This window comes from Rana temporaria, chromosome 5, assembly GCF_905171775.1.
Source record: "Rana temporaria chromosome 5, aRanTem1.1, whole genome shotgun sequence".
In the NCBI taxonomy this organism is placed as follows: Eukaryota; Metazoa; Chordata; class Amphibia; order Anura; family Ranidae; genus Rana; species Rana temporaria.
The window spans coordinates 133,461,362-133,475,946 of NC_053493.1; the positions used below are offsets into that span (position 1 = coordinate 133,461,362).

The window sequence follows — 14,585 nt, forward strand, 5'->3', positions numbered from 1 at the left end:
AGATGAGATGCAGCACAGGTAGCAGAACTATGCAAAGCTTGCCATTGATGGATAGAAAATCTACCGGTTCAGCGAGGATCAGCAGAACTTTGAGCCAACTATGGCCATTCCCGCTCAAGAGAAGTTGAGCTAATGATCATTGTAAGGGGGTATGGGAGATGAGTGTGAGACAATTATGACCCTACAAAAGGTACCATCCCATAATGAACATATACCATATTGGTGATGTGAAGAGAAATGTAGCGCTAATGGTGCAAGAGAGACAATGTCGTCTCACTGAGTAAATGTGTAATCACGGTACTGAACCAGAGCCCCAATGGTGCAGGTCAAAAGTATAAAGGTTTTATTGTAATAAAACCACACAAATAAACATTAAAAGTGATCACAAATGATTAAAAGAGGCAATATGGGGAGTGGCGAAAACCAAGCCCTGGGGCATCCAGTTGAAGTCCTGACAGGTAGATCCATTGGTTCCGTTAAGCGCAATCACATCTATATTTAGTTGGAAGGAATGACTGTTTGCCTATGAGGATCTACGTGGTCACACGTTTGTTTTCTTCACCATTCATCCACAAGTCATATTGATGGACTTCTTATTATTATTTTTTGTTTGTGGATCCATCCACACATTTATTCACCTAATATTGGTTGTTGTCACCATTATCACTGGTTAAAGTACAGTGATTACACATTTACTTAGTGAGACATCATTGTCTCTCTTGCACCATTAGCGCTACATTTTTCTTCACATCACTATATACAAGATATATATCTTTGTCACATTGTTGTGTAGCAGCTGGTTCCTTAGTTCATTTATTTAACTGTAGAGAAGCGCAATATTTTCCCCTTTTTTATATACCATATTAGAACAGAATAAAGTGGGACTTTACATGTACCTTGCAAGGTCTAATGAAAACACAAACCATGGATATTTGTATAAAACAAATCTTTATTCTATACATACACATAATTGGTTATAAAAAAACTACAAAAGACTAATTAAAAACACAGTTGCTATAAGGTTGTCCAGGGTGTTATCGCAACTGGAAAATCCAGATAGGTGGCCTATGCCTTTTGTGGGATAACCCACTTCATCAGGGCCTTGGATGGCACAACAATCTATATAGGAATCAGAAGCAAACAAATATAAATAATGTATTCATTGTATATTTCAACATATTTAATAATCAGGTAATAAGTCTACCGACTACATTCCAATAAAGCTTGTTGTATGTATCATGGCATAGTGTGGGATGCCATGATACATACAACAAGCTTTATTGGAATGCCGTTGGTAGACTTTTTAACCGATTATTAAAAAAGATGGAAATGAGATGTGATGCTGTTTGTTAACCTTGTTGAAATATACAATGAATACATTTATTATTTTTTGCTTCTGATTCCGATATGGATTTGTGTGCCAATAATGTGTTTATATATCATTACAGTATATAGATAATTTGTGCTATAATCCGAGGTCCTGATGAAGCGGGTTATCCCGGGAAACGCGTAGGCCACCTAAATTTTTATAACCAATTAATTGTATGTATAGAATAAAGATTTGTTCATCTTTTCATACAAATTTCCATGGTTTGTGTTTTCATAGACTTTGCAAGGTACATGTAAAGTCCCTTTTTATTCGGTTATAACATGGTATAAGATCTAAATCAGCTTATTTCTAACAGAAATCTTAAACATTTTCTTTCGATCAGCACATGTAGACAATTGGCTGCAGTGCTGATCAGAGTATTCTGACAGCGGAGGAGTTCCCACTGTCCAAATACAATAGCACAGTGGAGAGGATTCCTCCATCCGCCTCATGCGTGGATAGGGAATCCGTAACACCTATGGCCAGCCTAAGCCCACAATGTAAGCAACTAAGAACATAAGAAATAACTGTGTAGGTACCCGATTTACAAAATTGCATTACCTTTGAATATGCACAAAGCTCTCCTTGCTCCCTAATCTACGCTGGGTTTCCTCGGCGTAACTCGTCGTAAGTGGCAGTGGGCGTGAGCCATGCTAACGAGGCGTGACCCCATGTAAATGATGGGCCGAGCGTCATAAAGATACGAATAACGTACGGCGCATGCACCGTCCCGTGTACGCAACCCAGTGCGCATGCGCAGAATCACGTCGAAACTACTCCCTAAGATACGACGGATCACTGCCTACGACGTGAACGTAACCTACGCCCAGCCCTATTCACGTACTACTACGTAAACAACGTAAAATACGACGGCTGTTCCCTGGTCCATACCTTTGCTTGAGTTGCACCTCATAGATGGGGAATAACTATACACCGGACGCAAGCCTTATGCAAACCGCGTATATTATGCGCCGGGCGCAACTACGTTTGTGAATTGGCGTATCTCACTCATTTGCATATTCGAAACGTAAATCAATGGGAGCGCCCCTTGCGGCCAGCGTAAATATGCGCCCACGATACGACGGCGTAGGAAACTTACGTCGGTACGATGAAGCCTATTTTCAGGCGCATCTTGCTTTCAGAGTCAGGCGCATAGATACGGCGGCGCATATGTGCACTTACGCTGCGTATCTCGAGATACGTTGGCGTAAGTGCTACGTGAATTCTGGCCAAGATATCTAAAATTTTGCTTTAAATTCATGACTTATCTTGAGCTACAGTAGTATGTAGCAGCCATCTTAGTAACATACAAGAAGCCATGTAAAGGGTAAGAAAATGCAATGAATTTCATGTAATAAAAAAAGTTTACCATGTGGAACACATCTAGATACAAATGCAGGAAAAGCTAATTAGTATAAACTGGATCTCATAGGCCCTTATCACATCTCACCTGTGGTAAATGGATTTAAGGTAATAGACAGGTGTAGTTTTAGTTTCTTTGCAGCAGGCCACGGTTTGCAATTGGAGACGTTTACCCAAAATGAAGAATACAAGTCAAGGGGACCTGGTAGCTGCTGCTCATCTCTATGTACTATCCCGGGTCCATAGTCTTTCTCCTCCTTTACACTGACAAATGCCCGACCCATTTCACAAGATACATCCAATTTATCATTTCCAAACGTCAGTCGGCCAAACTGTTTCGTGGGTACTTTTATATTCCACGAAAGAGAAACATAATCTGGGAGCCCAAAGTCCCAGTTTGGAGTCTGAATATATATAGTTTCTCCAGGTTTGGGAGATGCTGTGAATATACACTCCTCTGTAAAAGAAAAAACAGCCACATTCACATGGGAGAAATGCATAATCTAAACAATCCAGTACTTTTGAATATAGGTACAATTGCAAATAGGTTTCCAAGTACCGACACAGATTTTCCAGTGTCTTAAATTTTGGGGCCAATTTTATGATTATACTGCGATATATGGAAGTGGACTTTTTATATCCCCTAAAAAATTAAAAAGTCTACTGGGGAACCAACACTCCTGGAAGTATCTATTTCCAGTGGTCCTTTGCTGCTCTTACAGGTTCCTCCTGCTGACCCCCCACATTACTACAAATGACAGCAATGACATCTGACTCTATGGGAGACATTAGAGATTGACACTTCTAAACAAGTGGTTTACTAGCAGACTTCGGGGGATGAATCCGCAGCAAAGGAGCAGTACTTGACAGTACTGACCCCAGGATAGGCAAATATATATGGTGTTCTTTTGCGGGCATTTCTTTATCAGGGAATGTATTTTTTGGGCTAGGCAATACCCAAAACTCATCTATAACCAAAACCTGTTTTTATTGCTGAGTGTATTACTTGAGTACAGTCACCATGTTTAATTGTCTTGGTGACCATTATCTCAGGTATATAAAGTGATTGCAATGGTCAGCACTAGTAGCCTACCAGGCTTTTATGCAGTACATGCATGCTAGCAGTTTTTCAGTTTTAGTTGTCATGGTAACATTACAACTTTTTACACTTTCTTTTTTTTTTACATAGTTGCTCATACCTTTAATAAATGACACAAAGGACACATGTAGGTCATGCTTCAGCAGTTCTCGCATATCTGTCTGTTGTGGTATATGCATTATGATGGTGACATTGTCTCTCATTTGAACCTCTTCATAGGATCCATTTGGACAAAAAGTGCCAATTCTAAACTGGTTTTTGTTGGTGGAGCTGATGATTTCGTAAGTAAAACCTGAAGTAGATGAGTTACAGGGTTTATCCTGGGTATCTTGTTGCAGGAATATAGATTTAGAGGTCACTTCAGTACTGATGTATTCAGGTGCTAGCAGCCTCCAAGTAAAACTCTCCAGGCGGACAGGGAAATTAATGAATGACTGAGGAATGTTAAGGGCCATGTTGCTGATATTACAGGTTCTGAGATCCCAACATGCTAAGAACACAAAATAAAATTGCAAATATGTTAAAATAAAAAGGAGTAGGCTGCTAAAGTGATCAGTATTTAGCACAAAAGACAAGCAATGTACCTAGGTCGCATATTAACACTACTGAGCCTCCAGGCAGCAACAGGTAAAGCACATGGATTCAGTCTTGTATGTCTACTCTGTCCTGCGCCACTTAAAATAAATCTAGAGTAGTCTTTTTAGACATGGTAGCAAAGCAACCCAACAAAAGGCCCATTTGCATTCAGACATATTGGTGTCACATCAGCCTTCCAGTGTCTATAAAAGATATGTTGAAAATGGTCTAATTTTAACTGCAATTAATATTGAACCTGCAGCAATCTATCACTAATCACAACATCATGCAATAAATGTTGATACAACTGGATTCCACTAGCAACTGAGGAACGTAAAGCAATTGGACTCCTTCAGACTTTCTGTGCCCTTTGGTGCCTTCTGAAGAGTGACCCACGACCCTGGACTTGAATAGCCCCCTCCCTGTGGCCAACTATCCTCACTACACTCAGTGACAAAGTGAGTGTCCAAGCAGGATCAAGTGCCCAAAGCAACCATACACATCACCGCTACAGCGTGGGGTGTGGATCTCAAGGTATTACCAAGGTTACAGGAATTCATATATATTGCTTCATTTACAATAGCAGAAGGCAGTGAAGAATCGATTGAATAATTTGAAGCAATGATTATCTAGTTCAAGGAGAAGTATGGATTTTTTTTCATACTTACCTAGGTGGATGCAGCATCGGTCAGATGGGGCGTGCCCCCCCCTCCCGCACACTGAGAACCGAGCGATTGAACATTGTCTATGGCCCAGGTCTTACAGCTCCCTGAGCAGAAAGCTGGTGACTGTCAATCAGCAGCTCTCTGCTCTGCCCTCTCCCCATTTACTGGAGCACTGGGCTGTGGAGGGAGAGGCCGGCTCAGGCTCTCAGTGGCTCACTGAGAGTCTGACCTGGGTGCCAGTCCAGGGATCTGGTGGATCCCGACTTCCATGATCGTGATGATGCTGAGCCTGGACCGACTCTGTGACGTCAGCAGAGAGCAGACTTCAGCCCACTCTGCTGAAAACGGGTCACAGGAGTGCAAAACTAACTGCACTCCTGTGATCCATAGGAGGAGTACAGCCAAGTGAGCTTTGGCTCTACTTCTCCTTTAAGCATTGGAAAACTTCTCCATAAGGGAGAAGAGGTGGGGTTATCAGCTAAGAACACCAGCAAAAAACGGAGGATTTGTGGAGTAGAATGGGGTAATAGCAGTAAACTTGGGGGGTGTGTCCAGCAAAGCTTTTGCCAGTGTCCAATCACCTGAAGGTAGCAGACTATAATCCAGGGTCTACGAGTATCCAGTCTGCCACAAAATAAAAGGCAATAGGAGTATTAGGCTGGGTTCACACCTATGCGAATTGGATGTGGGGGTATCCCCGCATTAAAATTCGCATAGCAGGAGAATGGGAGTCGGTTCACATATCTCCGCGGGTACGTGCGTTTTGCAGGAAAAACGTGTGCCTTTTTTGGTCCATTTCAGGTCTGAATTCAGGCCAAAATTCGGGCTAAAATCAGAGCTTACACTGTGAACCAGGATGCACCGGACCCATGCTGTGCGACCGATCCGTCTTAGGTGTGAACCCAGCCTCAACTGCCTGTCCCCAAATAACGTAAATTAAGGAAATAAATGAAGAGATGCCACTTTGGGACTTTAGAGCAGTTTGAAATATATTAATGTAAACAATAAATAAATAAATAAATATTGTGCAGAAAATTCCTAAAAGCAATCTGAGTATTAAAAATCTATATAATAGCTCTGACAAAGCCATGAACATAATCCCTCATATTGGAATAATACATCCATCCAAAAACATAGCCTAATGATCATGAAATTATGTTCATGGCTTTGTCAGTGCTAGAATATAGGTTTTTAATTCACACAGGATGATTTTAATAATTTTTTGTTCAATAAAATATATTCCTTTTTGTACATAATAAATGTGTGTTATATTTCAAACTGCATTAAAGTCCTGAGGGGCATCTCTTCCTTCTGAATTATGAATATCCAGCCTTTGTTCTGTACTGTATGATAAATATAATTTGATTCATGTTATCCTTTACAATTAACACTTTCCCTGCATTTTACACAGGGGTCAATAGACTTTGCATGAAAGCGGAACTGATCACAAATTTAAATAATGATCCAAACAGCAAGATGATTGGCAAACTGTGAACACCTACATATTTCCTTTACAGCATCTACACTCAGGCTTTTCATATCTTGACAGAGAAAAGAGATTTTGTAGTATCTCCCTCCTTCAATCTCAAGCTCAGGTAAACAATCTTCAGCTGCTTTACAGATCTCACAGACTGGGGTAAACCGACGCCCAACAACTTTCCGCTGTCCAATGCGCACACGCAAGTCTTTCTCCTTTGTCAAATCTAGTACATACAATTCATCTGTAGACAGAAAAAAAAAAATGTTACCAAGCTGCAAAATCTCAACATCCTCTGTATACAGTACGTTATAACAGGCAACATTATAAAGAAATACATTGTCTGTGCATTATGCTCTACTATACTGCAATCAAGAGAAGCACAAGAAACTAAAACAATAAGCATTTTATGTCTACATTGGGTCAGCTATTAGATAAAACTTTTGCTTTCAAAATGTACAAGAGAACACGCTCACTTTAGGAGAACTTCACCTACAGCATATTTTAGATTTGGTTGGAACTGGACAGGGATTGCTGACTTTTCAGTCTATTCATAATAGACCCCACTTGTCTTTTCAATTCAGTGGCCTATATCTTAAGGGCATTGCCGAGATTGCAGCGCAATTTACCACAAGGCAATCGTGGAACGATTGGGGTTCTATTAAAAGTAATGATATCGCAAACGCGCCCCGTGTTTTGCAGCAATTTTAAATCGATATACAGCTATCACATGCAGCATGCAAGGCCGCTGTTAGGAACCACAGGGCCTACAGTCCACCTGACAGCCCTACCCCCCCCCCCCCCCGGGGAAAATATCAAAACATTTTCACAAAAAATACATGCAAACCATTATTAGTGGACAAACATTTCATCATACGTAAAAAAAAAAAAAAAAAACGAATTCCGTCTTCAATCCAAATTTTCCCCAAATAATGCACATATTCCCCCAACTCCTAGTTCAAACCCCCCCCTCTGCAAAAATCTTTGCCCGCCCCCTAGCTCAAATCCCACTACAATTACCCCTCCTAGCACGAATCTCCCTCTCCGCAAAAAAAAAAAAATCTTCTGCCCCAAATCCCCTCTGCCAGCACAAATCCCCTCCCCTAATCCCTCCTATTAGCCCAAATTCTACTCTACCACCCCTTCCTGGCACAACCCCCCCCCCCCTTCACAAATCTTCTGTCTCAAATCCCTCCTGTTAACACAACCCTCTCTAAATTATCTTTCCAGCACAACTTATTCCTCCCTACCCAAATCCCCCACCCCCCAAAAACCCTCCCCCTAGCACATATCTCCCCCCATTCTTCCTTCTAGCACATATCCCACCTCCCTAAATCCCCATTACAATTTCCAGTACAGATAGCCACCTATCCCCCTTTCTTAACTTACAGAGGGAAGCCACTAAAAAGCCAGGAGAAGATGCGCTGTGTTGTGCTCTCGCCTCGTGTCAGAAGAACGCCTCTTTGTCCCGGTCCTGGGGGTGGGCGGGGGAAGGAGCTCAGCAGCCACCAGCCAGGCACAACATCCAAGGTAGGATGGCCTGGGGGGTAGAACTAAAATCTGTGCGGGCATAGCCTACCCCAGCACCACCTAAATCCGGCCATGGAGACGAGAGGGAGTTGCTGCAGAGAGCTGCACAGGGCATTGTTGTGTAATCATTTGTTCTCTGCTCCACCGAGCCTCTTACTGTCCGGGCCCCCGGTGTGCCCGGGCCCCATACAGGAGCACTGGAGGTACCCCCCCTATCAGCGCCCCTAGTCACATAACCCAGGGAAACATAAGCAGAAGGAACTTCTAGTCCTCTGCTACTGGTCACATGTTTAAAAAAAAAAATGCTTTTGGAATACAGAGTAAAAGTAAATATCAATATTAGGAATAAAATCAATTTTTTTTTTTTTACAACATGGTGTGGGCAGATTTCTGCCAGTCACAGGCTGTGTCATGCCCATCCAGCTTGTGTCTTAGAGAATAAGAGGGAGGTGGAGCCTCCATCAATCAAGATGTAATATCCCACCCCATTGTGTTTAGCTTTTTTGTGGACAGGGAGGAGGGAGGGAGTGGGCTGTCATTTACCAGAGTGTATATGCACACATGTGACTCTATAGTCACATGGGCTGCTCAGGTGTAATCAAGGAAGGAATGCTAAGGATAGAAATAAACTGAAAACTGAGCATATGTACTAGCTACAATCACTGCTTTGCAAAATCCCCAACGGCAGTTTGCACATGTACAAAAGGGGAGGCAGAGAACAGCAGGATCAACCAGGTGGGTTTAATGACACTTTAAATCCAGCAATTCATACCAGCACCAACTATGCATTTGTGCTACCCTCTTCTGCTGCAATGCAATGATAACACAGCTCATGGGTCGAATCTTCTAAACTATAACGTGTTAAGAGAATGAGTGGCCACAGGGAAAAAAAAGGGTTGTACATATGGCAGTTAGAAGCATGGAACATTGAAAAAAGCAACTTATTCTGTTTAAGTCAATGAAAAATATATACAAATGATGAAATGTTTTAAATAATCAGTCCCCAGACAGTGGCAATTAAGCATTACGTAGCTTGATCACTTGGTGCCAGGGTGCCATTTTAAAATGATGAAGGGAGTCAGTAGCTCTGGTGGGTTCCAGCAGGCTTTAACACGGGAACCACCATCTATCCTTGACAGCTGTGGTCCAGCACAAAGGCTCCAACATGGATGCAACTTTGGTTTTGACCAATAATAATGAACAACTGTTTCACAACTGTTGCATGTATAACATTCAGGTGGGACTTTCATGTGACTTTTGAGGGTTTACATTGTAGTCTATGGCACGCAAGTCACATATAGGTCAGACCAAAGTAGTGCAGGAACCTTTTTATTGTCGCTACTTTAAGTCACATGTGTTTGTCATTGAAAAACATAGGGTGCCACCTGTCATGCAACTTTAGTACCCCAAGTCGCACTAGTGAGAATGGAGCCTGAAGCAAATGGACCATCTACCAGCCCTGCTACAGAATGCTCCACAGGAGAAAGTTATGTGTTGTTATATGCAAATGCAGAAAAAAAAATCAGCTCTCCTAACCTGCTAAACATGGTTGTACTGTGTGGCAGAGATCTCAGAACTAAACAGGCAGAAAGAAAAATTATTTGCCTGAAATTCAAATTAAAGTGGATGTAAACCCGATTCATTAAATTTGAGCTGGGCGCACATATCTGCAGTATTTTGTTATCTCTCTTAAATGAGCCAAGTCCCTTAGCTCTCTCCTGATAACTCCTGACAAATTCTGACAAATCAGATAAAAGCAGCCAGACATTTCTGTCAGGGGAGGTTGCTAAAATAGATTAGCAGGGAGCTGGCCCCATTACAAAACACCTCTGAGAGTCTCCGCCTATGATGAGAGGGGGTGTGTGCCTTTCCTCCAATCAGCAATGTTAGCCATCTTGGCTGTATGCCCAGACATCACACTCTGTGTTAACCAGGAAGAGAAAATCTAACACAAGCTGAACTTTCTAAACATTATATAAATGTGAAGACAGCTGATCTATATGTAAAACCTATTTAGTGAGATTTGGTTAATCTCTGCGTATCATCTGAGGCTGTTCACTTCACTGGTTGTATGGGGGTGTAAAGCTGTATTTGCCCCAACAAATATGTATAATATGTTAGGTAGATAAAGTGGAATCAAGACCATTTTACCAAAAAGTAAAGTAGATGTAAACTCTAACTGAATGAAATTTAGTAAGTTAAACACCATAGGTGTGCATTATGGTGTGCACCCCAAAGCTCAAACACACATGCCTTTCTCTGCAGCCTCAGCTACACGGGACAGTGAATGAAAAGAAAGTGCTCTGTGCTGAGCAGCTTCCTGTTCATTCACAAACTGAAGCATTGTAAACACAGTATACTATGCTTGAGTTATGAATGAACACAGTGAATTATGAAAGAACACAGTGAGTGAGTTATGTAGAAAAGGAAGGGAGCCCCTTCCCCCACTCTCCATCCTTAAACATCCCTGCAGCAGCTGGGGGTAAAGGAGAGGAGGCACACCTATGCAATACACTGTGTATTAAAAATAGTTGTAACCCTTTTCATTGTTTATTTGTAACTTATAACAAATTGCTGGACTTTTAGGGTTTGCAATTATAAGACTAACAATTATGCAATTGCCACTTACTTCCAGGTGTCTTCTGAACTATGACTGTAAAATTCAAGGTTAGTCCAGGCTGATTAGTGGTCTTTCTGTCCACTACACAATTTTGCAAAGACAAGTTGAAGTTATTTTGTATATTTGCAGGTTGCTTTTCATGCAGCTTTAATGTTGACGGCTTTGGTAGATGGTACTGAACTTCCAGCTCATTCTTTTCACACACTGGTGTCGTGTAATTGACAAACTTTACTACAGCTGCATGACCAGAAGGTAAGTTGAACTTCCAAGTCATGCGTTCATTAGAAGGAAATGCAGATGGATAGTTTGCAGAAAATAGAGTTACAAGTGATTCCGCCTGGAAATTGGTATCAATGATGCACAATCCTGTTGAAAGCAAAACATGAAAGGAAAGCACCTGAGAACTTGCCAGACTGGTAATTTTTATTGTATGCTAGATGCTGTCAAAAGGTTACTGCCCACATAAATTGGGGCAAACAATAATTAAACTCCATATCAATACTGTACAGAATTCAAAATTAAATCTGAACCTCAGGCAGATATAAAAACAACAAAATATTTATATAGCTCTATATTTATATAAGAATTTAAAAAGTGCGTGTGTAAATTTGTAACAGCTTCTTGCAGTCCACTATACAGCAGCACTCAGTCGGGTAGAGGGAGGAGCAGAACCAAAAGCCAGTCAGGTATGCTGCATGCAAATGTGCGGACAAGGAACATGAAAGGGAGAGAGCAGAGTGAACAGAGATGACCTCATCAGTCTCCTACTGCTCCTTTACTTTCCATTTAAAAGGCTCAGTGTTAAAAAAAAAAAAAAAAAAAAATCGCTGTATCCCTATGAGACCAATAACTGAAAGTGAGAGGTTTGTGTCATCCTCCTAGTTGTGCTGTGTGGCAGGGATCTGGAGATGATAGCAATCATTACTCTGGCTTTCTTTTGTTGGCATTTGATCACCTCTGCGTTTTTTTTTTGAGCTATAAACAAAAATAGAGCAACAATTGTGAAAAAAATTCTATCTTTTTAACTTTTTGCTATAATAAATATCCCCAAAAAAGATATACAAAAACATTTTTTTCCCTCAGTTTAGGCCGATACGTATTCTTCTACATATTTTTGGTAAAAAAAAAAATTAGCATTAAGCGTTTATTGATTGGTTTGCGCAAAATTTATAGCGTTTACAAAATAGGGGATAGTTTTATGGCATTTTTATTAATATTTTTTTTTTTAATACTAATGGCAGCGATCTGCGATTTTTTTCATGACTGCGACATTATGGCAGACACATGGGACACTTGACACATTTTTGGGACCATTGTGCTTTTCACAGCGAAAAGTGCTATAAAAATGCACCGATTACTGTGAAAATGACAATGCCAGTGAAGGGGTTAACCACTATGTGGCACTAAAGGGTTAAGTGTGCCCTAAGGGAGTGATTCTTACTGTAGGGGGGTGGTCCTTAAGTGGTTAAAGAACATAATATATTTCAGCACAATTAACCACAAAATAAATCATATGCTTTAGAACAGGGGTCTCCAAACTTTCCAAACAGAAGGCCAGTTTACGGTCCTTCAGACTTTAACTAGTAGCCGACCGCGCACCGTCATTATACGGCGGCAGGTCGGCTCTCCTGGGCGAGAGCCCGTAGCTATACGTCCTATCGTATAGCCGCCACTAGGGGGCGCGCGCGCGCCGCCGGAGGCGCGCGCGCTCCCCGCTCGCCCCCGACTCCCGTGCGTGTGCGCGGCGGGCGCGATCGCCGCCGGGCACACGCGATCGCTCGGTACAGAGCGGGGAACGGGAGCTGTGTGTGTAAACACACAGCTCTCGTTCCTGTCAGCAGGGGAAATGCTGATTTTCTGTTCATACAATGTATGAACAGAAAATCAGTGTTTCCCCTAGTGAGGCCACCCCCCCCCCACAGTAAGAACACACCCAGGCATACTTAACCCCTTCCCCGCCCCCTAGTGTTAACCCCTTCACTGCCAGTGGCATTTTTATAGTAATCTAATGCATTTTTTATAGCACTGATCGCTATAAAAATGCCAATGGTCCCAAAAATGTGTCAAAAATGTCCGAAGTGTCCGCCATAATGTCGCAATACCGAAAAAAAAATCGCTGATCGCCGCCATTACTAGTAAAAAAAATATTAATAAAAATGCCATAAAAATGCCCCCTATTTTGTAAACGCTATAACTTTTGCGCAAACCAATCAATAAACGCTTATTGCGATTTTTTTTACGAAAAATATGTAGAAGAATACGTATCGGCCTAAACTGAGGAAAAAAAATGTTTTTTTTATATATTTTTGGGGGATATTTATTACAGCAAAAAGTAAAAAATATTCATTTTTTTCAAAATTGTCGCTCTATTTTTGTTTATAGCGCAAAAAAAAAAAAACGCAGAGGTGATCAAATACCACCAAAAGAAAGCTCTATTTGTGGGAAAAAAAGGACGCCAATTTTGTTTGGGAGCCACGTCGCACGACCGCGCAATTGTCTGTTAAAGCGACGCAGTCCCGAATCGCAAAAAGTACTCTGGTCTTTAGGCAGCAATATGGTCCGGGGGGTAAGTGGTTAAGGGAGCCGGATTGGGGTTAGTAAAATTAGAAAATGCTTCAGCGTCAATTGGAGTACACAATGCCCCATAGTTGGTGTCAGTGGAAAGAACAGTCCCCCATCATTGGTGTCAGTAGGAGGAACATTCCCCCAAGGGCTGGATAAGGGCAAGCAAGTGACACATACGGCCCCCAGGCAACAGTTTGGAGATCACTGCTTTAGAACACTATAAAACGAATCATTAAGAAATGGAATATTCATATATACAGTCAATGCCAACATAGATATTACCTTCTAAAATGAGCCAGCACTAAAACTACAAAACTATATCCACAATGAACAATACTTTAAAATATGTATAATGATCCACATAAAACATTGCATATGGTTTACAACTTACAGGTAGTAGAAGAGTAGGAATGCCCTTTTTAATAGTATTTCCCACCAACTATCTAGTTGACTCACCTGATCAGTACAGTGACTACATTAAAGTGATACCAAAGTCTTGGTATTTTGTTTTCCTTTCAAATAACAAATATGTTATACTTACCTGCTCCAGATCCTCCTCTTCTAGGGTCCAATTCTGCGCTTCTGACCCCTCCCTCTGGTCGAGTGCCCCCACTGTAAGCAGCTTGCTATGGGGGCACATGAGCCGAGCCGCTGCTCTGCATGTCCATTCAGACATGGAGCCGCAGCTTGGCCCCGCTACGTCTCGCTCATTGGCTCACTGACTAACTGACAGCGGCAGGAGCCAATGGCTGGGAGTGAATATTGGCATCAATGGTCACAGAACAGAAATAGGAATTCTTCAAAAAAGACTGTTTGTGAACTCACTGCAAAATATATTCCCATGGGCAATAAGTTTAAAAGGCTAAAAATAAAACCTGTGTGACTCACAGCCAAAGTTAAAAAAAAGCTATAAACTATAAGAAAAGAGCTTTTAAAAAATATAAAAAATGAAGGAACACTAGTGTCATTTAAATGTTACAACAGAATATGTAAAAAGGAAATCAAGAATGCAAAAACTCAAAACGAACGACAGATTGCAAAAGATAGTAGGACAAACCCCCAAAAATGTTGGAACTTAAGAACCTTTTTTTGTGACTGCCTGGGAGGGGGGGTGGCGCCCATACGCCCCCTATGGACGGGCCAGTGTTAATGACAGGAATAGTACCACTGGATTGGCGCAGGGCGAACGTGGTGCCTATATTTAAAAAGGGAACAAAGTCTTTACCAAGTATCTATAGACCTGTTAGTTTAACTTCTATAGCTGGAAAGATAATGGGGAGAATAAAAGACCACAGACGAGTTCTTGCTGGAAAAAAATATGT

At 41.5% G+C, this 14,585-nt stretch overlaps 1 protein-coding gene across 2 annotated transcripts in view; it reads right to left on the reverse strand.

Annotated features, from left to right (window-relative positions):
* Positions 1-14,585, reverse strand: part of CDCP1 (CUB domain containing protein 1) — a 96,035-nt gene that overhangs the window by 18,967 nt on the left and 62,483 nt on the right. Inside the window, exons 4-7 of one of the 2 annotated variants that reach the window (XM_040353148.1) lie at positions 10,708-11,064; positions 6,574-6,792; positions 3,931-4,320; positions 2,820-3,188 (exon numbers count right to left, since the gene is read on the reverse strand). In XM_040353148.1, the coding sequence (XP_040209082.1) occupies positions 2,820-3,188; positions 3,931-4,320; positions 6,574-6,792; positions 10,708-11,064 (1,335 nt within the window). The remainder of the gene's footprint in view (positions 1-2,819; positions 3,189-3,930; positions 4,321-6,573; positions 6,793-10,707; positions 11,065-14,585) is intronic. The other variant, XM_040353149.1, reaches the window with a different exon arrangement.